The sequence below is a fragment of the Emydura macquarii genome, unplaced genomic scaffold (assembly GCF_026122565.2).
Source record: "Emydura macquarii macquarii isolate MOO-44397 ecotype Brisbane River unplaced genomic scaffold, CSIRO-AGI_Emac_v2 contig_1348, whole genome shotgun sequence".
Classification (NCBI taxonomy): domain Eukaryota; kingdom Metazoa; phylum Chordata; order Testudines; family Chelidae; genus Emydura; species Emydura macquarii.
The window spans coordinates 8,479,224-8,504,067 of NW_027131485.1; the positions used below are offsets into that span (position 1 = coordinate 8,479,224).

The 24,844-nt window shown below is 40.3% G+C and overlaps 1 protein-coding gene across 1 annotated transcript in view; it reads right to left on the bottom strand.

Annotated features, from left to right (window-relative positions):
- Nucleotides 1–3,359: 3,359 nt before the first annotated feature.
- Nucleotides 3,360–24,844, bottom strand: part of NOMO2 (NODAL modulator 2) — a 31,143-nt gene continuing 9,658 nt past the window's right edge. Inside the window, exons 12-31 of the mRNA XM_067551052.1 lie at nt 23,981–24,158; nt 22,593–22,734; nt 21,492–21,623; nt 20,476–20,612; nt 19,837–19,924; nt 18,857–18,920; nt 17,784–17,879; nt 15,592–15,801; nt 15,212–15,294; nt 13,782–13,941; nt 13,477–13,603; nt 12,942–13,055; nt 12,057–12,184; nt 11,402–11,543; nt 10,292–10,375; nt 8,484–8,594; nt 6,691–6,792; nt 6,339–6,458; nt 5,160–5,252; nt 3,360–4,494 (exon numbers count right to left, since the gene is read on the bottom strand). Of these exons, the coding sequence (XP_067407153.1) occupies nt 4,363–4,494; nt 5,160–5,252; nt 6,339–6,458; nt 6,691–6,792; nt 8,484–8,594; nt 10,292–10,375; nt 11,402–11,543; nt 12,057–12,184; nt 12,942–13,055; nt 13,477–13,603; nt 13,782–13,941; nt 15,212–15,294; nt 15,592–15,801; nt 17,784–17,879; nt 18,857–18,920; nt 19,837–19,924; nt 20,476–20,612; nt 21,492–21,623; nt 22,593–22,734; nt 23,981–24,158 (2,443 nt within the window). The 3' untranslated portion in view covers nt 3,360–4,362. The remainder of the gene's footprint in view (nt 4,495–5,159; nt 5,253–6,338; nt 6,459–6,690; nt 6,793–8,483; nt 8,595–10,291; nt 10,376–11,401; nt 11,544–12,056; nt 12,185–12,941; nt 13,056–13,476; nt 13,604–13,781; nt 13,942–15,211; nt 15,295–15,591; nt 15,802–17,783; nt 17,880–18,856; nt 18,921–19,836; nt 19,925–20,475; nt 20,613–21,491; nt 21,624–22,592; nt 22,735–23,980; nt 24,159–24,844) is intronic.

A 24,844-nucleotide genomic window follows, 5' to 3' on the forward strand; every position in this document is an offset into this window, starting at 1 on the left:
AAAGCATTAGAGAAAATATATTAAAAACAATAAAAGAACCTACAGGCAAGCTAAAAAAATTTACCAACAGTCACCCTTAACTCCAGCCTATGGTTCTGGTAGATTTTAGTCCTTCAAAACCCACAACTGCGTTTTCGCTGTGATTACAAATTCATCCCTCTTAGATCCAGAACCAGAATAAAGGCCAGGCAGATCACCATATCTTTATAAAGCTCAGGCCTTTGATTTGGGTCTTCTGTAACAGGTAATCAGCAGACAACCTTCAAAGGGCTGGGGTTTTGCATAATCCGAGTTGGGGAATTCGCATTAATCTCTCTAAGGATTTTTCAGAAAATCCACTTAACACTTATTATCCCAAAAGTCCATACTTGTCTGGCACATTTTCAATGTAGTCTTTTCAATTCCCAGGTCCCTAGAGTAGTTGCATACAATCCTGGCTCACATAGTACACGTATTTAATACAAGAAGGGCTTTCAAGGATATTACAAGAAATTTCCCCGTCGGTCACAATTACTTAAGTGTTATTTATCAACGTTAGCTATTTTTTAAACAAAGTATTTTTGGCTTTAAAATACGCCTTGACTTGTCATCTGTAATAAAAAAGATGCATTATGATTTAAACTGAATCACTGAGATAATAGACTGTAAACATTCAATATTAATGATCCATTTCATTTTTAAACAACAGAATCTTAAATGCATGTGCTACAACTGTTGAAGAATCAAGCAAACAATATACAGACACCAATGCTGCATTTGAAAAAAAGTGTTGTGGAAAAAACAAAACTGAAGGTCACCTCTAATTCACAAGCAGCTTAGTCTCATTGCCAGGAGGACTCAGACATTTGTCATATTTCAATTAACCAGAGTGGATATATAAGAAAAACAGATGACTTTTTTTCTAGTAAGATGTACTTCCTATGTGTTATTTTTCCATGTTGTTTTTAATTCCTTGTATTAATGTAAAATAAATTAGAGAAGTATTATATCAGCCATAACTTTCAGCATATTTGTATAGTCATTACCTTGGTTCAGAAAGGGGGAGTCCAAGATCTTCATGTATGTACCGTTTGTTCCCATGTATGTGGATGCAATTCTTCAAAAAAGTCCTTTGACAGCCAGATTTTTAAAGTGAACTACGCTCATGTATCCAACTGCAGATTATATACATGTCACACAGTTGCCAGTAAACTGATGCACCTGTGTTACATGCAAACTGACTAACAGGCATCCACTTAAGAGCTTACATCCATGCACAATACTGGCATTCTCAATAGATGGTAAGGGCAAAGGTTCAATCCAACCCCTATTTAAGTCTCCAGAAAGATTCACACTGACTTCAGCTGGAGTCAGATCAAACCCTAAGAAAGCAAAAACCTAATGTGCACCTTAAAGAGGCAGACTGGTACCATGGAAATCTATTTAAGCACTCAGATGCAAAGTATACTCCTAAACGGAAGCGCTGGTTTTTGCATTTTAGTTGTGAAACTCTGAAAAAGCCTTGTAATACGTGCATTCAGTGTAATTGAGAGATACAGAGAGAATCAATAAGCGAAAGGACTCTGATCAACACAAACTGAAAACAAAGTCTTCTCCTTGGGTCTGTTATAAAGCTGATGGCAGGTTTTCTGAGTGTAATTGGGGGCACGGATCTAGGAACAAGTTTCTTGGTTTTAGTGTGTCGGGAGAGCATCTGAAAATAGTCTTTGTTCTTCACATACACTTTATTTCTCCAACACTGTGCTCTGAAAATGCATTCTGACTTTTCTGCCACCCTGAAGAGTGGGCTAGATCCTCATTAGAATGAATTTTTCACAGTTGTACAGCACCCTCCATTTCAGAGCACTTCAAACTGAATAGGCCACTAATGTGCTGCAAGAAGGGGAGAGGAGAGGGAATTTTGATCATGTATATTGGGATATAACCAGAGAGCTTGGTGATCCATTCTACCGTATCCCTACAGAACAGACAGCACCTCTCTTTGAGGAGTCACTTGAAGGATCCCCAACAGAGTTAATTTAAAAGAATGAAGCCTCCTGGGATTTGAAGCTGAAATTTTCATGAGTCTACTATTCTCAACCTCAGGTTTGCCCTTCTAAGATGTATTCATATAATAGGAGAAAGCTAGTAGCATTCAGATTTTTCTTACAATTCCAAACCATGAAAGATGAACACATTGATCTATTTATAAACTTAGTGTGGCCCCAATCCTGGCAAGAGGTCTGAAGCCATGGACCCATACACTGAACTCACATGGAGCCTTGAATAGAAGTCCTTTGCAGGAGTTGCGCCTTAGGCTATGTCTAGATTACAAATAAAGTAACACGGGTAGTTATACTTGTGCTAGCTTCAATCTGCCTAGCAACGGTAACAATAGTAGTGAAGACATGGTGCCTGGGCTAGCTGCAGGAGTACAAGTACGCAGGGGAAGCGGAGTACACACAACTTGCTAACCTATGCTGAAGCTGGTGCCATCCCACCTACACTACATTTGCTACCCATGATAGCTAGATTAAAGCTAGTACAGTGGTGTCTCTACAATCACAGCTTCATTTATTGTGTAGATACCCTAAGACAGGATCTATTTGGCTGAGGCAAGTGGATAATACTTAATATGTGAATCCATCAGTAAATTCCACAAGACCAAAATTAGAACATTTAAACATCCCTCGGGTATTTTTAAAATCTGTATCTATTTCTTTGTCCTCCTCAGACCAGCCATTCATGTGTCAATGTTTACTGCATTAAACAACAAAATCAAAATGTAAACAATTCAAGCTTGCTTTTAGAATAAATTATAGATATCCTTTGCTTTCCTATAGATTTCATCATAGCAATATGCATTAAGAGATCAATAAATAGAGCATAATTTATTGCAAATGCATCCCAAAAATTCAAATGCTGTAAACAATTCCCCCTTGCATTCCCAACATTCTTCATTTTCATATTCTTAATGAAGGTTCTCTCCAAAGAAGGTTTTTTGTGTGCTGCAATGACGTTAGCTGAAGGAGAATGTTCACTGAATGTACTGAACTTTAATTACTTAGGCCCACACTAATGTAAAAAGTATTAACAAAAATAGCATGAAAGTTTTAGCATCCAGATCTTTTGACAATGGTAATGGTTTTGGGGTTTAAATGTTTAAAGTAACCTAACTTCCTTTCAGGTCCTGTAAAGAGGAACATTGCCACTCACTGGCAGCATGAAACTCAGTACACAATTCAGAAATGTTTTTGTGCATCTTTCAACAGCTCTAAACCTTTATAGTACTCGTCAGTAAATGGCCCCTTTAACATTTAAACTCTATCTGCCTAACTGCTCACTTCAAACAAGAATCAGAAGAGACACTCATTGAGAAGTAGGATTAATTATTGTGCTCTGTTTATTAGGATTGCATTTGTCTGAGATTTCCAACACTTCACATTTTTTCAAATTAAAAAATAAACCAAATTACAACTTAAAGGCAGTCATCCAGCTGGGAAAATGGTCACACATGGCGTGAGAGTTTAGAAAAAGGCAGGACCATAGACTGTACATATTGCAGTTATGATGCATTTTAACTTCAGGAAGGAAGGTATAACTTGCTGCATCCACTTCATGAAAATTGGAGATCGCCAGAGTTCACATTATGTACATAAACTTGAGATTTACACAACTTTTGCAGTGGGAACATGGGCATATAAATCAGACATTAACGCTAGTCATGAAGTCAAGGACAGTCTTTATCTTTGCCAGGCAAATATTTGGCATTTAACTAAAGATAATTTACTCGCTGGGCAAGCATTGATTACATTGCTGTGAAAATGATAGCTAACCTTAAATTAAGTTTTTGAACTATTTACATACCCAGTTCATACAGATCCATATAAACGTCGTATTTCATGGAGCTATTGATTTAACACAACTCCTCGATGGCTGATCCAATAAAATTAAGTGGATGGTTGGAAAGATAGTTTCCCTCCCCCCCCTCCAAATAACAAAAACTGAGAGGTAAATCAAAATCATTTTTATTAGAACTGTCCAAGCAAAGTTATCTGCTGTGGAGATAAATGTGTTACATTTTTAGACCAGCAGGAGGCTTCCAATAAGGAGAAAAAAATTGTCTTCGGCATGGAAGATATGCTCAGAGTGACAACAGAGCCATTCAATTCATTATTTTAAAACAAGACAATCTGTAGGCGCCATAGAAAATTTACAACCAAAATGTAGTGATTCTGACAAAGGGCTCATATAACATAATACAAATTACAAGTCAATAAAGTCCACAGATTCATCAAAAATACGGTTTAGTGGCCATGCGTCTAAAACTCCTTGGGCTCCAATCTGACAGAAGTGTCACTTCATGCAACCATTCCTTTCACTTCACGTACGTCTTGTCTTCTGTTTTTTCGCTTGTCTCTTTGCATCCTCTGGGCCACCCATGTCAGAACCTGTCTGTCCAAGCGCCCGCACTCCTTGCAGTCGACTTGTCAGCTGCAATAGCAAGGGAATAAGCTGCGAAAGAAAGGGAAAGCAGCATATAACTATGATGGCATATGCCTTTAGAATTATAACACTCTATAGTAATTCTCAGCCAAGCATGCACCCATATTTTTACAAAAAGATTGAACAAAGGGCATATCTACAGAGATGACCATGGTAAATTCTGAGCAGGAATGGGTTTAATCCAAGCCTCCTGGGAATCTTAAATGCTCAAATATAGTTTGTCTAGTTGAAATTAAATAATTAATGCCTACTTTGAATTCCAGCAAGCAAAACATGTAACGGCATTGGTGTTACGATCCCAAAGAGAAGACACATTTTGATCACTATGAAGGAAGTATAGTAAACTCACATCAATGACAGCCATTTGATGGCAGTGACTGGTTATCTGGCATTATTCCTTCCAGGACAACCATCAGATCAGCTGATCAAAACACAGAAGCAGCTGAGGGACTAAAACATTAGCACTAAAAATTCAATATGCAGGTATTTAAGAAACTCTAAAGCATTTTGTTTCTTTTGTTGACTAAAATGTAATCCTCAGTATGGCATGTAACAAAACTATTTTCTTACTTCTATCTAGAGATCCACATCAGATACCCTCATTTATGCAACACAGTACAAATATTTTGGGGAGATAGAGAGTGCTAGAACAGTGAAACAGAACATTTAACTACCTTATCGTGGTTGTAACCAGCTAATAGCAGGAGCAGTGTCAGAGGCAATGCGATGTAGGACCCCTGGGCAATATCTTGTTCAGGCAACTTTCTCTGCAAACACCAATGGCCATTAGTTTTCAGAATGTTTCTTGCTGTTTTACCATTAAATCTCCCAACTTTAAATGACTAAAATCTTTGATTGACAAAAGAGTTGTGTAGCATGTTCACCACTTGCTATGTGACCAATTCCTGTTCAAGTGACATTATCGGAGGACTGTCCTCCACTGTAGTAGCAACCTTCATTCAGCTCAGCTAACCTGTCAGTATGTTTTGGGTTTTTTTTGCAGAGGGGAGTTTGTTTTTAAAGCTCATGCATTAAGGCCAGTCACTACAGTGCTTTTAACAAGGTACATTTTGATTTACCTGACACATGATGCCTAAATATCGCCAGTCCCATGGATTATTCTACAGCAACTACACTACCACAGAAGCATTTGAGCACATTGGCATCCGTCACCCAAAACTGCCAGTTCATGTTTCCCTCCTGTTTCACTGGGGTCTAGATGTGCACTGAGGCAGAAAAGAAACTGTCTATTTAAGGGCTACAGACAGAAAACTTTGCTAAACTGCCAGAGCCAGAGCATGACCATGTATTTTAAGATCTCTCTCTCCCACGGGCGGGGTGGAGGTTTTACTCCATGTTAGTGTGGAGAATCCCCCTGCTTTAACCGACAGACTTGGATCCAAGTCTCATTCTCTACCAGTGGTAACTAAGGACTCTCTCTTTGGAACTTGTCAGTGACACACTTTACCTGGCTAAGCAAGCCATTGTGGAATTCCTACAGCAACCTCTTTCCCCTTTCAATCCCAACACATTTCAGTCGTTGGCGGTGTCATGGCTGCAACTCTTTCATGCCACCATTATCATTTGCTCCACAGCAGCTAGGTATGGCAGTTATATGACAAGTATGAGATCACTCATTGTTTGAGGCCTCATAGGTACTTATGTTCCTCTATGCACCAGATCCAGCTTCCACTGAAATCAATGGCAAGGCGTTTACGGGAAACAACGAAGTTAATGGAAGCCTAGCCATGGGTTCAATGGAAGTCTAGAGAAACATACAAGCTATTAACACCCAGACACAATACTTCAAGTTCAACTTTGAAAATAAAAAAGTTAGAACACTCAAGACTTACAGTGGGACTGAAGACCAAAGTGATGTGTTTATGGTAACCAGTGGCAGTGAACGAAACTTGTGGTAGGGTGTAATCATACTGGGATTTGGACAGTGTGGAATCCAAGAGCACCACGTAATTCTGGGTGTAAAAAATAAAATCAATTGCCAGCTCTGGTAGAAAATATCAGTTTCATAGGCAGGAGACTATTCAAATGCAATAGTCAGTTTAACATGCACCAAACCTTGCAAGACACCTTTTGCTCAAATACAAATATAGATTACATTTGTGCCACAGGCACTTGGGACATAATGCTAACGTCTTTAAAAAAGATCGAAATGAATGAAACCAATAAATCAACCCATTATATTACCTCTCCATCCCGGAGCAGAGGTGGGAAATGGAAAAACAGGGACTGGCCTAAGGAGACTGTTTGAATTGGGTTGTCAAGATTCTCACTTTTATAAAGCTTCACCTGAGAGAGGAGGAAAAGCGCAAACGAGAAATACAGTTATGAGGGTGCATGTGAGAAACATTTTAGACACCCCCTATCTTAAGAGAGAACAGCACTTCAAAGTAGAGTGCACAGATTTTAAAAGAAAAAATGCTGAAGTCAACCTGGCAGTTTAGAGCACCTGGCACTGTCAAGCTACAGAATTTTAAAACCCCACAAACTGACTCGGTATTTTGTGACCTGAGATCTCTGGGCTTGTAAAAACTAATCTGCTTCTAAGAACCTACTAGGGCTTTGGATTTTTTGTTTATAAAATTATTGCTGCAGCTTCATGGTGATTTCTTTTCTCTATTTCCCCTTCCAATTCAATGAATTGTTCATGCTCAAAAATAACCTCTTCCTTTTCCATTGAATAGGCAGTTAATAGGGCCAGATACAATCCTTTATCTCAGAAGCAGGACAGCTAATTCTCATCAATTCTCCCTGTATCTCTGAGATTTCAGCTCCAACCAGTACTGCAGTTGCCAGCTGTTCTGTCATCTTATGCATCCAAAACAGGCTAAACTGAGGTCACAAAACTTCACGTGTGTTTATGCCAAACCTGCATGCATCTCTCTCCAGGATAAAAGTTTCTGCATTAAAAGACAGCTATTGTCACCCACACCCACAAGATGCATGCAAGAAACAAAGGGTATAAGATCAAAACTAATAAAAGAACATATGTGCTATCTTAAAAATGTGAAAATATATTACATTCTGGAATAAACTCCCTTATTCACCCAGACTAAACTGTAGGTTATGAATTCCCCTGAAAGAGCAGAGAATCATTCCATACACAGCTGGAGAGCAAGGCATTTTTCCTTCACTCCTGTTCTGCTCATTTGGTGCTTCTAAGGTTTCCTGTAAAAGCCAATGACCTGGAGCTAAGGTCTTGGTAGCTGGAGAGAAGGAGACCATCTATTTGTAATCCCAGACCTCAACTTTAATAATTTCCTTATTGCCATTAATAGTCCAAATAGAGCAACTTTTTAAAGCTGGGGACCACTGCATTCAATCCCATACTCAGGCACTGAAACAATTTGGCCTGATTTTCAGATGCCTTCAGCACCCACATCTCCCACTGAAGCCAATGTGAGTGGCTCAGCTCCTCCTCTGAAAATAAGGCCAAATTATTTCAGCACCTAACTTCAGGCACCCAAGTTTAAAAATTTCCAGACTACTCATTTCCTATACTGCCATACGCAACTGTATTCTTATTTTCGCATGTTCTTACAAAAGAAGTTTTCATTCATGTCATCTCTTTTCCCTAAGAAAGCCATGTGTCAAGACTTCTAGGAGCACAGCTGTTTTAGGGTCAAATCCAGTTCTCAGATCCAGATAGCAGATCTCAATTCTGATGTTCTACTCTCTTTACAGAGAGGCTTTCCCAGTGGGAGAGCAAATCTTTGGATCAGAGACACACTGGGCCAGTCCAAAAGACATCATTTCTGCTTAGCTCTGGGCAGTTCTACTAAGAACACTTGTGTCCCCAGCCACTGAAATCTAACTTTAACTAAAATGCTAATTTACCATTAGTGAACAATAGTCACTAGCAATTTGAATATAATTTATAGTCTGGCTACTGACCAACTGCCAGCGATCTAAGACATAGTTATCTTGGAGTTTAAGGAAAGTACACTGGGGTAAGATCAAACAGCTGGCTTTATACTTACCCATAATGTAGACAGATACTCTGAAGAAGTGATCACGTTTCCACTTAAATCAAATTGATTAATTTGTCGGAACGCAATAATATTCACATCATCAATGTCACTGTTACCAACCTACAATACACAAACACTGGAACATTTATATACCGCTAAGAGGGAAAATTAGCAGAATACAGATTCCAACTCATTATTTTAAACAAACATTGATTTTCCTACTGTCAAAGGACTATGGAAACTTAGAATCTCTTTCCAATCACCAACTGGTTTTCCTCCATTGCTTAAGCAGAGCATTCTCAATTGTAAATACAGGGTCATGCGTTATCAGCATAAGAATGCTGGCATGGATTTATCGTTTTAAACTAAATGTGGCAGAACTACTTAAAAGCCTGGAGGGAAGGGGTAGAGCTTTTAGTAGTTTTAGCAGCAAACACACAGAATTCCACCGAGTTGGTGCCATGGTGACAAGCACTGTATTACTAAGCTAAGACCAGCATAGACATTTGAACAGTATAGAACATGTAGCCTAAATTGTAAGGCCACCAACCTTGAAACAATCTAATCTCTTTATGGGGAGAAGGGCGGGGAAGCAAGACTTGACATGATCCCTCCACCAGGTCTTTCTGGTAGGATTAAAATTTAACAACTGGGTGCAGCTTTTAACACCATATTCTGATTAGTGTGCGACAAGAATATTTTTCTAAATAAGCTCCATAGAAGAGTGGTTGTGGTTAGAATGGGCGCTTTTTGGTTTTCCATATAAAAATATGGACACTAGTGAAGGGGCAGTAGACCTCAAAACTGGCTATATCATTAGTAGGCTGAATTCAGAGGGCCTTACACATTTGAAAGACAAATGCGTAGAAAGAAGCCAGAGTCCTTCTCCAGCTGGAAGGAAGTAGCATGCAAGCCAGGAGGAGAGTAGGACAAATTGGTGTGCGTAGGCTGTCACTCTCAGAGCACAGGCACTGATTTGTTTTCTGTAACTTGGCTGGCTGCTTCCTGCCCACCCAAGCAGCAGGCATAATTTGTATGACGAGTCCTAGTGCTTAAAGAATTCTGTTCCTTCCTTCGCTGCAGGGAAGGAAACCCTGGCCCAGTATCTGTTTGAGCTTGGGTAGTGGCTATCTCCATTTGAACAACCAATGGCAGGCTAATTAACCTTTGCTGGGTGTCAAGAGATAAATGAGAGACAAATAATCAGAATCTCTAACAATGGAGGAATAGTCATGAAATAGTCAGGTAAGTTTTAAGTTTCGGAGGTTTTTATTAAATTTTATGAAGATCTATGGAGCTGAACTGGTAATTGTGCCTGCACCAGGACTGTATGCTTTGGATGGTATAAACTAACAAAACCAATAGAAAAGATACCTACCGTGTGTAATTAAGTGTAAAATATAGGGCATGCTATAAATAATTTAAAGACTTGCACATGCTAAGAAAGAAAATCCTTTGGAGTTGCTAGCTAATGTTAGATTACATGTGGTAAAGGAAATCCAGAAATAGTGTCCTGTGTTAATTCCCTAGACTCAGGTACTTGGTGACTGAAGATCACTTATTTCAAACTTGGTTCTTGTTGGGGCTCCATTTATTTTAAGCTTCGGTGCTAATATCCAGCATGAAGACATGGATTTAGTGAAGTTTCTAAAGATGCAGATAGGCACCTACTGGTATTTTCAAAAGTACCTAAGCAGGGTAAGAATGTAGCTCCCACTGAAATATCCAAAACTAACTGAACTTAGCAAAGACAACCAGCAACTCTGATGCCTTTTCATAAAAGGTTCAGGGTCTAAAAAAATGCCAGAAGAAATTACCTCAACTGCACGATGCTGTGGTAAGGCTCTTTCAATATGATCGTTGCCTTCAGCTTTGAGCTGGACGTGATACACACAACCAGGCTAAAAACAAAATTCAGACAAATCTTATTCAGTTATGTTAGAACCTTTATCATTAATAGAACTGAGATACTCAAAAGGCTTTAAATGTTAAGCACATTTCAGTTCATAATTCACACCATAAATGGATGCAGTTATTCACTTAAAGTTTCACCTGCCCCGCAACAAACATTTCATTGAATAACATTATCTAAAAGAGAGGCTCCCTTTCTGAAGAGGCAAGAGAACTTTTAAAGGACTAGGACTGTACTTCCATTGCTTTATTAGAAGGAACTGTCTGCTGTGCAATATTTTCCTTACAAAGAAAATGCATTAAACAAGGTTTAAAAACAGATCAAATAGTCCCTAACTATGTTCAATAAACACTCTTCAATTTGGACTTTTTAAAGCATTATTATGCCACATTAATTTAAGCTGGCATTAATGAAATAAGGACAGCACACCTTGAGGCAGGAAACCATAGCTGGGCAGAGCATGACAAAATGCAGGAAGCAAGAGTTCTGTTTATGATCAAGTATTCTATAGCTGATCCTAGACACGCTGGTCGAAAACTTCTGTTTTCAGGTCTTCCGCCAGCACTGTTTACTTCAGAGACATACTGTACTGTATCTAAAATACGCATGCACAACTGCCTGTTTAGACAGATATATGGTGATAGTTTACTTTCTTGTGTGAAATTTCCTCCCAACTCCTCTTTGCTCAGGACACTAGTACTATTCATACCCATTAGCTATATCACAGTGTGCTATACTAGCTCAACAAGAGAAGTGCAAAAGGAGTCTCCCAAGGCCCCCACAGGATATTGGCAGAAAGTTCTATATGATGTACGCTAATGAGTTTCTCTCTTTTACTAGAGTTAAGAATTACTCTCTCAATGTATTCTACTACAGGCAGACCCAAGGGAGCCTGATCTAGCAATGGCAAAGGGAAAACACTAAGCTGTGATTAACTATAAAATGCAGTTTATAATTGCATTCACATACATAATACTGTAAAAGCAAACAACACTGGATGTGTCACAATCCTTACCAGAAGTCCACGAAGTCTGAATTTACCCTCTTCGTCTGTTACTGTGTCTTCTCCATAGATATTACATTTTTTCTGCCCCACAGCTTCCACTGAGACTCCCTGTTCAGGTTCCCCATTTAAAGAAGAAACTGTACCATAGCAGCTAGGGGTGGAAAAGGTAGATCCATTACTTCAGGTGTGTGGCTGCTGCTGCTGCCACACACATTAAGACACTCCACTATTCTAATAAACACAAAGATCCAAAGGAAATAGTGTATTATTTACTTTGGGTGTTCCCAAAATTCTTGGGAGGAATCGCATCGTAAAAGAAAAGGGTTTAGGAGACAAATCTCGATCTCCCAATGGCTGTGGCGCAAACCAGACGTGGTACAGTTGCCAAAGCGCTTTCAAAGCAATGCTCTCCCTAGTAATGCTTCAACCCATGCCCATTCAACCATAAAACCACATCCATGGAGTACATTTTAAAAGGAAAACTGCTTTATGATGTACAGTGCGAGGAAGTTAACTTCTGCCTTGAAAAGCACCCATAAGCAACTGGTGTAGAGGCATGTCAGGAGAAAATGTGGAAATTTGGTTTAATGCCCATCCATGAAGACCGGGTGGCAGTTTTGGGTACATAGGCTAAATGGGAAAATAAGGTAACAGCTGTATTCACCTGTAAGCTGTTCTGTGACCCGTTATTGTGATTTTAAGATTCTGCCCCTCCTGCACTTCGATCATTTGAGATGACGGTTCAAAGCGGAACTCTTTCATCATTGGTTTAAAGTAATACTGCCCTGGGCTCTGCAAAGAGGCATCAAGCAATTTAGTTTAATTGCCATTAATATACTCATCACAATTCACTTGGCTTCTACCAATTGCATTTCCTAAAGAGCTCCAGGCTACGTAGGCTAAGGTTCCGCCCCACAACCACATGCCATACCGTCTTTCAGAACAAAAAAGAAAAACATTAGCACTTGAGAAGAACAGGGAACATATGGGACCATAAACCAATGCAGCTCTGCCAGGAAAGGGTGTGAAATATGAAGTGAGAGGGAATTGTAGTATCACATTAATTACAGGACCTCAACAACAGATGAGTGACCAGAAAACAAGAGACTTACAGGAGGAAACATGGATCAGATGTGTAAATACTGGCGTGAGCAACACTCAACTGGATTCCATCCCCAAAGAATCCAAGGCTATTATAAACTAATTTGTTTGTTTCAGTTTACAAGCTGCATCTAGAACTACAAGCCAGCCTAGTCTGTCTGCTGTGTAGGGAGGGTCAGAGTAGGAGCCAAGAAGCACAGTCTTTCCTGCTTAGTTTTCTCATGTTTCCACTCACTGAAATTTGGGGTGTTGCTTAGAGAACCACAACTCACCACTTGATGGAGGACTCGTGTCTATCATGGATGAGTAAAGCCCAGTGGAGAGAGAACATGGGTTCCCATTATCGAGAGGTATTGCTAACATCACCATTTTGGAGGAAGAGGTGCGACTGAACAGATATACATATACACATCCAAAACAGAGAAAATCGTAATTGTGTGAACATTACCAGGTTGGAAAAGGTCAGCTTGCCATTGTCCTGTGTAAGAAGATTAGACCGGAACACCCCTCCACTGAGGGATAAGAGAACTCCAGCAAGAGGCTGATCATCTTCAGATTTAATCTGTTTTTAAAAAGCAGCGGTGATCAGTTAACAACAGCAATGCTACTGAACCCTGCAATTTACTTTGTTGGACATTAACACCCTCAGGAAATTACTAAAGGTATCAAAGTAGTTATGAAAACAATGGCCTAAATTAGACAAACACAGATAAAGCCAGTATTTTGTGAGAGAGATTCTAACACCTTCATTGTAACATATGCAAGATAACTTCAGCATGGGAAGTCACAGGAAACCATTAAGCTCATTAGCCAGGGAGATTTGTTCCACTGGTTAATGACAGCAAAATCATCTCAGGGCAAAATCTCCCTGCATGTCACGATCATTTCTCCGCATCTGCATTGCATGTGCATTTGGGTTTTTCGTTCTTGAGGCTCTGACTGCATGCTTTCTTGTGAGGACCTTGATGCATGAAGAACATTACCTCAAAAGTCACTCCAGCAAGAGCAAACGCTTTGAAGTCCCCAACTGTTCCCTCTACTGCAGTCAAAACAAACCCTTCTTTCTGTGCTGTAACGGTATATTCCAAGTCACTGTGGAGTGGGCCAACACTGCAAATATAAGGAAACAAGAACCAGTTTAAAAAGAAAAAAAAAAAAATCTACCAAGAGGCATTAAAATAGTACACACACAGTATTAAGTTTATTGTCACCACAGCATTTAAACTAGGGTAACCCAAAAGACCAAAACAAGGGCAATCCAAAAGACAGAAACAATTGTACTATTTACCTATAGGATCCTCTGTCATCAGTGAAAACTGTGATCAGTGGTGAAGTCACTCCCTTTTCACCAATGATAATCTCAACACCCTCCAACTCAGGATGAATTTGCCCTTCCAGAAATAAGCCTGCTTTTCCGTGAATCTCTATCAGCTTCCCAGGGCAGCTTTCTTTGAAAGGAAAGAAAACGGACAGTAACAATACACTCACCCTGCATTCAAAAGCAATATCTCAACATCATCAGAAGTGACTGACAGAGGTTCTTTGGCCTGAGTTATACAGGAGGTCAAATTAGATGATCATAAGAATAGTTCCTTCTGGCCTTAGAATCTATTAACATTGCCCATGCTCAAATCAGTCAACTGAATTTCAGAACCTAAACCACATGTACCTAACGGTGAAGTTCTGAATTTGCTAGATTAACTCACAGATAAAGCACTGTGTATTGTACCAGCTTGGAGAGGAATCAACAGGCCATTAGACCCCTCACTGAGCAACCTTAATATTTCAAAACATTGGCAAGAATTCTTTTTTTGGGGGGAAGAGACAATATGAGGGAGGGAGGGAGACACCTCAAGCCACATTAAGGACAACATGAGCAGGAAAAAAAAGTCTAAACCTATTTGTGTGCAAAAATTAAAAAACAGTACAGCCTTGGAAGGCATCCAAATGTGTCTGAGATACACAGGCAGCCCAGCACTTTCCTGGAGATATCAAACAGCAGAAGCCAATCACCTGAGAACCCACATTGGACATAGGCAGAGATTGGACTGGCACATTGGATTGGATTGGCACATTGAACATAGGCAAAGAATTTGTAACTGTACTGTACACTGTCTGTGGATGGCAACGATATTATAAACTAATTTGTTTCATGTTGACTATTTTTTATTAAAATTTGTTACAAAAAATCTCTGGCAACAGAAACTTAGGTTCACCAGGTGAAAGATGGAGGAAAGAATATAATTATAGAAACATAAAAATCTATCCAATAGCTAACTGATAGGTCTAATCATGATCAAAAGGTAAAGTCCATTCCACAACAGATGTATTCTCTCCCTCATCGGTATAATGACAGAAAAAATCTGACCATTCAGCTATTAGTAACCCTACCTCACAACATGTCTTGCGCATACATTTTTCTATTTATTATTGATATTGTTGTAGTGCCTAGGAGTCCTTGTCATGGACCAGGACCCCACTGTGCTAAGCACTGTATAAACACTTGAGTCCAGACCCAGCAGTGGGAAACACATCTCTATTATCCTGTAGCTCAAACACGAATGTTTTCAGTATTTAATAAGTGAAATTAGGCCATACAGAAACTGTGCTGCAGTTGAAAGTGGCTACATAATGCCTACAAGAGTAGTTTATAAGTTGATCTATAGGAATGTGATTTGGCTTTACACTGTATATTTTTAATATATTGTACATATTTACCTCCACTGACAATTGTTTCCACAGAGGGTGGATAGAAAAGCAGCTCTTTTGATGAAGGTGTCACAGTGATTCTCTCTCCAGACCTAGAAAACTCAAACAAGATCAAGATTAGCAACTCTCTCAACACTGCATAGTAATTATCATGCCCATCCAGAGACTTTAGAAAAAGCAACTAATAGTAAGCTATTAACACTGATACTATGTAGTACAATTTCCTCTTTAGGCTGCAGCCACAGACCACCACCACAGGCACTTATGTAGCTTGGACACGTGGCACCCAGATGACAGTGACGTGCACACACACACTGTGGGAGGACACAAGTTGGGTAACAGACAACAACATCAAGAAAATGATGCTGCACATCTGCGTGCCGTAGTACCTTGCCCAATATGAAAATTCATAGGAGAATGGCCCTTCAAGTTCCTCCACCATTTCTTGTACTGGTGGCTTTGTTCCTTCCTCTTCCTGACCCTTCTTTTCTCTCTCCTGTCTGCGAGCCTCAATTTCTGCCAGCTGTTGCTCTCTACGCAACTCTTGCAGTGACTTCAGCGGTCCTAGAACTAAAGCAGGTTCGCTGTCAATTGAAGATCTGAAAGTGGAAAAGAGAAAACAAAATAGTCTCTTTGGAATTGAGGCCACATGCTCATATGTCTGCAATAACACAAGCCTCTCTCCTTGTTCCATATTGCTCAAATCTCTCCAGTTCTCTCATTTTCTTTATTCATCCTTCTTTAATGCTACTACCTATTCCAAGTGAAAACAAAACTAAAGCAACTTCAAAAGCAGAACCAATTTCCCTCCCCTGTACCAGCCAGCTAGTCCTAGAAATGCATGTTCACAGAAGACACAGAAAGGCTACTACCAACTTAGCCTAGAGGAAAATTGCCTGGTTTACTCTAGAATGGGGAAAGATTGGGGCTTCACATTTTGAAGCTACTTAACCGCTGCAGCTCAGTTACATAGAACAAATGCAAGCCCGTGAGAGCTCATATTTCATTTTCCAGGACTTTGAAACTTTAAAAACCTTAGTGGGAGCCCTGCTTACAAGTGCAGTGTGTGTATGGCCAAAATAGCTACAAAGATAAAATCAAGGGGACAGAGTACTGATGCTGAAGGACAATAATTTCAAGTAACCAATCTTTGTAACAAAAACAATGCTTAAAGGAACAATTTTCAAGTCAGGCTTGGCTCCCAGTTCAGGTTGAGAAAACAAACTTGACAGAAATTCAGACCAATAGAAATGTTTCTATTTAGATAATATATAGGCACACATATATATTTAAACAACAAAATATTACCCTGCAGCATTTGAATCCCAAACACAGTACCATTAACATGTACACAGCATTCTGGGTGCATATCCTGGAGTTTTAGAGATATACACAGCACCATATGACCCTTCCCTCAGGGACAATGAGCTAGAACCTGAAAGCAGACCTGACTAGTCTACTTTTCTTTTCCAAGCTGAAGAAAACGTACACCGGAAAAAACCAACAGTAATTGTGAAAAGTCCATTCCTTCTTTTACAATTTAGTTCCATTTTTATAATCTTACCCATGCTTCAGATCCTAGGTGGTAGGGATTTTTCAAACAAGCAGGTGTTTTTTAACGTAAGAACTGTCCCTTTAAAATCTGGTGCATGTTTTCCTTCATTACATAAAAGGCACTTTCGCCAGAAAGCTTGGAGCAAACTAGAGCAAATGCCTGCAGAGCACTTGCAGGTGGTCAGTGGACAACTGGCTGATTGCATAGTATTGAGTCTCCTCGTTGGTGGCTAAGGACTGTATTTAAAAAAACGAACAATTCTTTGCTAATGTTACTTTCCATGTTAGTAATTGCTGTAGCTGCCTCAGGCTCGTTGCACTAAGAGGTGGAAACACACGCTCTCGGTTAAGATGATTTCCATAATATAAGAAAGCCTAAGAACCTCAGTCTAGAACATGGGGATATCAGCAAAGCTCTAGTAAAACACTGATCATTATAGGAGCCTCATCCAGCCCGATCTGGCACCTCAAACAGTAACACGTGTTCACAAATCAGTGCTCCGTTGTGTGCTGTGTGTTTAGCTGAACATAAACTGGCACATTAGTGTGTAATCACTCTGCATGGTTCTCTTTTAACAGCCCTTTTTACGGCAGTAACAGGCCTCTAAAACAGAAGACTCTCTCTCCTTGAAGTACTAAAAGACAAAAATAGATTCCAGGTTTAGAGAGTTCAGAACAGACTAACAATGTCGATTCCCCTTTAGTTTTCAGCTAAGGGGCGAGTCCCTAAAAACATGAATTCTTGAAAAAACAATCCGTTTTTGGTTTTGGCCCTCATGCAAATAAGTATAAAGGGACTAAATGGAAATCGAGAGCCAACATTCAAAACAATGATCAAGAAGCACTGATACACCCACACAGAAGTCTCAGCACAACCTGGCCTGCCACTCAAGACTACTGTGGCTAAAAGCGGGATCACTCAAAAAGCCGTCACACAGCTGTGCTGCAGACTGCAGTATTAAAAAGCTGAATAAAACTTTATGAAATAGATGTCTTTTTTTTAAACCCAAGTTTTTTTTGTTCTTACTTAATTGTAACAGTCACATCCATCAGTTTATCTGTTGTTATTGTTCCCAGGACGTGGTGTCGAATTGCTGTGAGTGTCAGGATACTGGGAGAGGACCTGAAAATCAAAGCAGCAAAGAGGTGAACTAGATATCTCCCTCTTTAAAAAATCATCAAAATAAAAGCATCTAGTTTAGCTGAGTTTGTCCCCAAAAGTCCCATGCACTGTACAAACTCAGACATACAAGTTATATACAAAAAGGTAGTGTGGTCTAGCTGATAGGGCACTGGACTGGGAGTCTACTCCCAGTGCTGCCACTGATCTGCTCTATGACCTTGGGCAAGTCACTGCCTCTCTCTGGGCCCCTGCTCCTCCACTCAATCTTCGTCTGTCTGGTTTATTTCAACTGTATGTTCTTAGGACCAAGGTCTCCCACTCTCTGGGTGCTAGTGGAATACAAGAATAAAAATGCTCTCACCCACCAGCCAGGCACAACCAGGTCAGTAGCTCACCACTACACAACAGCAGTTTAAGGTGAATACTTTATGTAATAAAGAGAGCAGGCAGAAACAAGGCAGGTAGAATGCAACTACCATCACAGGAATTTAGTCACAACACAATGGGTAGTTACACAGAGTGTAATTCATCTTCTCTTTGCTTCTCTGTGCTTTGTTACAACTCTTTTGCATGCCAATCCTGACATTTTGGCATGCCAATCCTGACATTTTGATGTTTGTTACAAAGAAAAAAGTTATACAGAGAAAGAAAGCTATCAAAAATATCAATTTAAAATGACAAACATTTTGAAAGACTATAATTAGTTTTAAAATATGGATGAAACAAGTTTTTGGCCATATCTAATTGACATGAATGTTTGTCTTCTCTTTCTAACACTGATGTTAAAAGGACTTCCTCTACTGGTTAAAATGAATCACTGTCAGTATTTTAAGTTTGATTTGATTAAAAAGTTTCAAGTGAGGAAAGCATCTTGAAAATGTATCATCATAGAATAGAAGTGTAGGACTGGAAGGGACCTCAATAGGTCATTTAGTCGAAGATACATGTCAAATACATTTGGTAACATTTGTTCTTACGTGTCATAAGTATAGTACTCATGCTCAAACCGGTGGCAGGAACGTGGGGTCACTTCATACACACCTGAAGAGTCAAAGACAGAAGCACTCAAAAGATTGAAGTTTTCTATGTTACTATTCAGCAGAATTCTAAGGACAACTTAAGACCAAAATTGTACCCACTGAAGTAAAGCAGTTCAGTTAAATCAGTGCAACCCCTTCTGTGTGCACACAAGTTGTTTTATCTCACTTGAGTATCACTCACTAGACAGGCACTAAGGGCTAGTTCCAAGATTTTCCCAGACTACATTGACACAAACACAATTAGGCATCATGGCAGGTGGGGACATGCCCATGCTGTTATGATACTTGCATGGACACAAACTAAACAGGGTTATTTGTAACCCATTAAGGTGACCAGTTTCCAACTGGTTACTGACCACTGCTGTGACTGCGGTATCAATAAGCCAACTGAATTTAACAATGAACTGAAGATCAAAGCCGAACCCTGATTTGTGCACTGATGTCTCTACTAATCAGGCTGTCGGGGCATCCAGCACAGAAATGCTTTAAATCAAACTTTTTGAAGTTCCTTTTTCTGCTTTGACAAACCATTGGTATCTTCCATTTCAAACCTATCCTGCAAGGAATGCTGGATTGCAATGAAACCTATGGTATTTGTGATGTCACATTCCATAATGGAGAGCCCAGTTACGAACAAAACATATGAATTCTTAACCTGCTAAATTTAAGTGGTCAAAGATTAGTGCCTTTGATCCAATTCAATGAAAGTTTCTGGCCTCAATTTGTTTGTGACGAATACACTACCCTTAACAAAAGAACTGAATAGCATGAGAGACTTCATAAAGGTATTTCTGCATGAACAGAACTATAGCAAAAACCCCATAGAGATTTCAGAGACCACAAAAGACCAGTTACCTTAAAAAATGTTAAGCTTCCAGCAATTTGTTTTAAATCAACATTATAAAGAAGCCGGCTACCTGGCTTTGAAAGACAGAATCGGTTAACTCCTTTGGACAGGTTATAAACGCCAACGTTCTCTGGACCATTTCCATCCTGGTAAAATTCCTGAATGAGGGACCCCAACACAAAATATGATCAGCAAGTATCAAGAGAACAGTATTTACATGGCAAATACTATTATAGTGCTTCCATAGCAGTTTCCAACCAAAGATCTCTAAGCCCTTTACAAATGCTGTGAGGCAAATCTCAAAGAGCTCTAAAGCCCTAATATTCCTGGGAATTAAATATTGTCCCTATTTTACAGGCTGGGGGGGGGAGGGCAGCAAACAGAGCATTTGCCATCATCACACATGAAGTCAGTAGCACAGCTGGGAACAGAACTCACATCTCCTGACTCCCATTCCTGCACTGCAACTATAGGTATGTCTACACTGCAATGCAAGCCCAGCGTTAGTGGGACTCAAATCAGCTGACCTATGTTAGGGAACCCTGCACTACATTGTAGTTTAACCCTACATTAAGACTTTTCTAACCTGTGCTCAAACCTAGGGATCTGGCATCCAGGAGGATAACTGAAGAGATTCCAAACTGTGTACACGTTGTACTGTATTAAACTGGGCTTGTACAAAAAATAAGAGCACGTGTCACATACATACCAGTGTAATTGCATGGGAAAGAGAACATCTCAGCATATACCCAGTCTGCCTGAATTCTATTCCAGACACATCTTCCTCCATAACTTCCAGCTCCAAAGATTTATTCTTCCAGCACCAGTCTTCATGTACAATGCTTACTAGAAAACATGCACCACAGAGAAAGTCTTTGTGATTTATAATTGTGGGAACAAAGGTTGTCCTTGCTGCATGGATGTCTCACATAACTGGTTGTTCCCCAACAAAAACTTTCCCACCACAACTACACAACAATCTTAAACCCATGAAACACAGATGTGACAACAGGTTTGAGACCTAACTAGGAGTCCTTAGCCATGCAGCATCACTGCTAACCCAAGAACATTTTGCAACTGAAAAACTGAACAGCAAAACCTTCAAGCTGTTCCCATGTCCCAATCTCATTGAGGGTATGACACTGTGAAAGGTGCCTAAAGGATTTGGGGTCCTAACTCCCAGAGGCACCTTTGAAAAAATCTCTCCCTATAAGACTAAGTTTCACTGCCATGTGGGACACTAGGTTTAAGAGGGAAATCTGTATGTCCCTGTTTCCTCAGAGAGCAAACACTTTATGGTGGCCTGATAATGGTCTCTAAAACATCAAAACACTTTTAGTGGTAGTCACTCACTTACTACAAAAGTTGGGGGAGTGAAAGGTGGAAGAATTAGGGTCTGATCAATGCTATAAGTTTTGGCATAGCTACATTTAAGTCAATGGCCCTTTGATTTACATCAGCTAAAGATCCAGGCCTGCACGTATAACTCCCAGAGCCTATGGACTTTTGATTGTAGATTGATTTCAGGGTTGAGTACAAAGGGCAAGAAAAGTTGATGAAATTGATTTGTAATATTTTCCAACTATTCTCAAACATCATGTAGCCAACTTGCGAGGCAAGCTCTGGAGTACAGCAGGCCTGTAGCCAGTTTAAGGAAAAGAAGCAAACTAAGTTACAAATTTAGTTACTGTACTAGCGTATCGAGAAATTCTCTCTGATCCCTACTTTTGTATTTGCCAGGTAGCACATTCTCAAACGTGAAAGCCACAGAGTCCGTCTTTGCAGAGAGCTGGAGGTTGCGCTTTTCTCCCTGGTGGCTCACAGACTGCAGAGTCACCATCAGATCACCACAAGAGTCTGTGAAAACATGCAAGACAGACAAAGGAATCACGACTTCTAGTTTTCAAACCAATCCCCAGTAAACCCCTTTTACACTTCCTGAGCACTATGATTATAGGAAATTAATCTTTCAAGGGAGTTATTTCTTAGGCAGACCACATAGGGCAGAGCTTTGCTGTATTTTTAATGAGTTTTAGTTTGCTAACCACAATGTATTCTTGGGGACCAGCTGGTGATCTAATGGCAGCTGACAAGCAGACGCCCAAATTAGACTCCTGGGTTCATCCTCTATGCACAGGTTGCAGGGCCTAGAAACACTGCAGAGACAGAACGCTTAGCCCCTGGGGAACAATTTAGATACAACAATAACCAACAAGAACAGGACATAGTCTAACAAGTGTACTCTGTAAGAACACTTGATGGTGGCTTATGCCTTGATCCTACAAACACTGATGTGCACAAATAACGATTTATAAAGTTTGCTCTTGTGGCAGCATTTACATTCAGTACACTATCCCTGAACTGGAAAGATAAATACCTGCAATCAAGACTTATTATCTGTCAGCTGGTGGGGCTACAGCAGGTGAAAGATAAATGAGTGAGTTAGTGCTGGCAGTGCGTTTGGGGCAGTACAGGACACACAGACAAAGAGCCTCGGCTCAGAAGAGGTTGCATTCTGAGCCCCTGATCCTGCACACACTTAAGTATATACATAGCTTTATGAATGCAAGAAGCCTCAATGGCCCCAACAAAGAAGTGTCTTATTGGACTGCAAGGTCTTCAGAGCAGAGACTCCAGCACTAAGCACCTGTCTGGCACCAAACAGTAGGAAGTCGGCATTTACCTGGATTAGTCCTGTCTGCAGATCGGTAACTAGTATCGATCACAACAATGCGCAGGTTCTGCTCAGGTGCAGGGATATCACACTGACCACATACGCTGCTATGAAGTCACCACCCACGCTTTTACTTTCAAGGCAGGTCTTACCCAAACAGGAGATTTTCCCCAAAACCGATGCTAGAAACTGAGAAAAAGTCACATCCATCACCGGCCTGTCTGCCACAGTTACGGGGAAGGTTTTGGGTTTCAAAGCAAGCCCTGCTCTGCTTTCAGCCTCCGGAACGATTACCTGCAAGGTACATCACATCACCAGAGGCTTTTAAATAAATGCTATAGTAATTGTACTGCACACAATTCCTTTACAAGGGATTAGTGGCTGGAAATTTACTGTATATCTAGAGAAAACAGAACTTGCCTTTTCATGCATTTGCTTTTCTCAATTATCTGGTCACTACTATGAAATACTCCTACAGAGACACAAAGCATGAGCCAGATGTGAGACAGGCAGGCCACGCCATGGGAAAAATGCAAGGAGGGAAGCTTCCTCTTTCTTACAATATCCATTCTAATCTCCTCCTGAAAGCTTTTGAGATACCTGTGCCCCAGGAACCTTACCAACAGTTCAGTCATGATGACCTGCCAATCCCACATGGGCAACTGACAGGAAGCACCACTGTGGGAAGTGTCAACTCTGTGTGGGGTGAGTCAGGGCAGCCTGGACCTATGAAATCTCCAACCATCTCCTAACAGCATGCTTCCTAATCCTTTTCCAGCAGGAAACCGCTGCAAGGTCCTGAACTCGCAGCTGGAAGAGGATCATTGTGTGTGTCAGCCTTAGCTGCTCCTTGTATTGGAAGCTGACACTTAGGTTATGTCTACACTTAATTGGTTTGTAGAGTACATATACTGCTCGCCCCCACGACAGGTATAAACAGCAATGCAGACGGTGATGCACTGCTTAGCCAAGTAAAGCCATGCCAGAACTTCAGGGTATGTACCCTGTACAGCTCTCTGCATACCCAAGCAGTGCCTCTCACGGCTATACTGCTATTTTTAGCACAGTAGCATCCCATTGCCTCCCTGCTGCTTGAGCTTTTCCCCACTGCCTCCCCCCCTGCCAGAGTCTTTTGCATGTAGCTACATGTACCCACACACTATCACCAGTGTAGACAAGGCCATCAAGAGCAGAAAGAGACAGACTGCAACAAGCTGTCTGACAAGTCTCCTTCACATGACAATATAAGAAGACAAGAAGCAATGGCAGACAAACTAAAGACAGATAAAAACGTTCATCCTGTGTAGGCTGGTCTCCTACTTTTGCTAGCTGTAAACAGAAAGGAGCATAGGAACTTCAACCCCATTAGAACACATAAAACTTTGTTTTGCCCAGAGTGAAGGGGAGAAAAGGACCAGGGAAGATGCCTTTTCAGCTTCTTAAACACAAAAAGTAAAACATTCAAGAAAACCAATATTTTAGGATCTAGAAAATTACATGGCTTTTCACTGCAGAAGGAGAAATTGAAGTTTACTCTCACCTGGATGCTGTATGTACCCGATTTTGCCTTAAAACAAAACGCCCCATTAGAGTCAGTCTCTGTTGTACCCGAAGATGCTTTGTCCTTGTCCTGCGGCGTCATGATTACCTTGTATTTATTGAACTGTTTGATAGTGTCAGGGAAGCGAGTTACGGAGATCTGACCACACACACTGAATCTACAAATGAAATTGCCATCCGTTAGCCTGAACATACAGATTTGATAAAGCCCATGTAAGATACCTGCATTCAAACCCCATTAAAAAAGAAATATCACTAAGCAGGAGAGCACATATGTTCAGTGCAGTGCAATCCTCTTAGACAATTACTACAAGAGAATCCAATAGCTTTAATGCAAGTTACTGTATAATCAACTTTATTCTTAATGGAGTCACATGCAGTTACTGCCTAGCATGTATGTTTTAAATTGACCTGTATCATCAATCATAAGCTAAGTGTTTTCCCAAACTAAACACTGAACACATTTCTCTTTGGCTAGCGTGAACAATAACTACAACAGCTCATTGTCAGCAACAACTTCAGTCATTTCAGTTGTCTATCAAGGGCCTCAAACAGCTGGCAGGTTTCAGTTTTATTATTTGGATTGTGGTAGCGCCTAGGAGCCCTAGTCATGGTACCAGGATCCCATTGTGCTAGGCGCTGTACAAACACAGAACAAGAAGATAGCTACTGCTCCGAAGTGCTTACATCATAAGTTTTGCCTCTTAGTACAGCAGTACAGCGTACAGATTGAAAACTACATCTAACTGACCATTTAACAGCTAGACACTGCTCTTCTTCTGAAAGCCACTGGTTGCACGCCACATAAATTAGTTCAAATCTTGGATCAGCCAGTAAGTCCCTA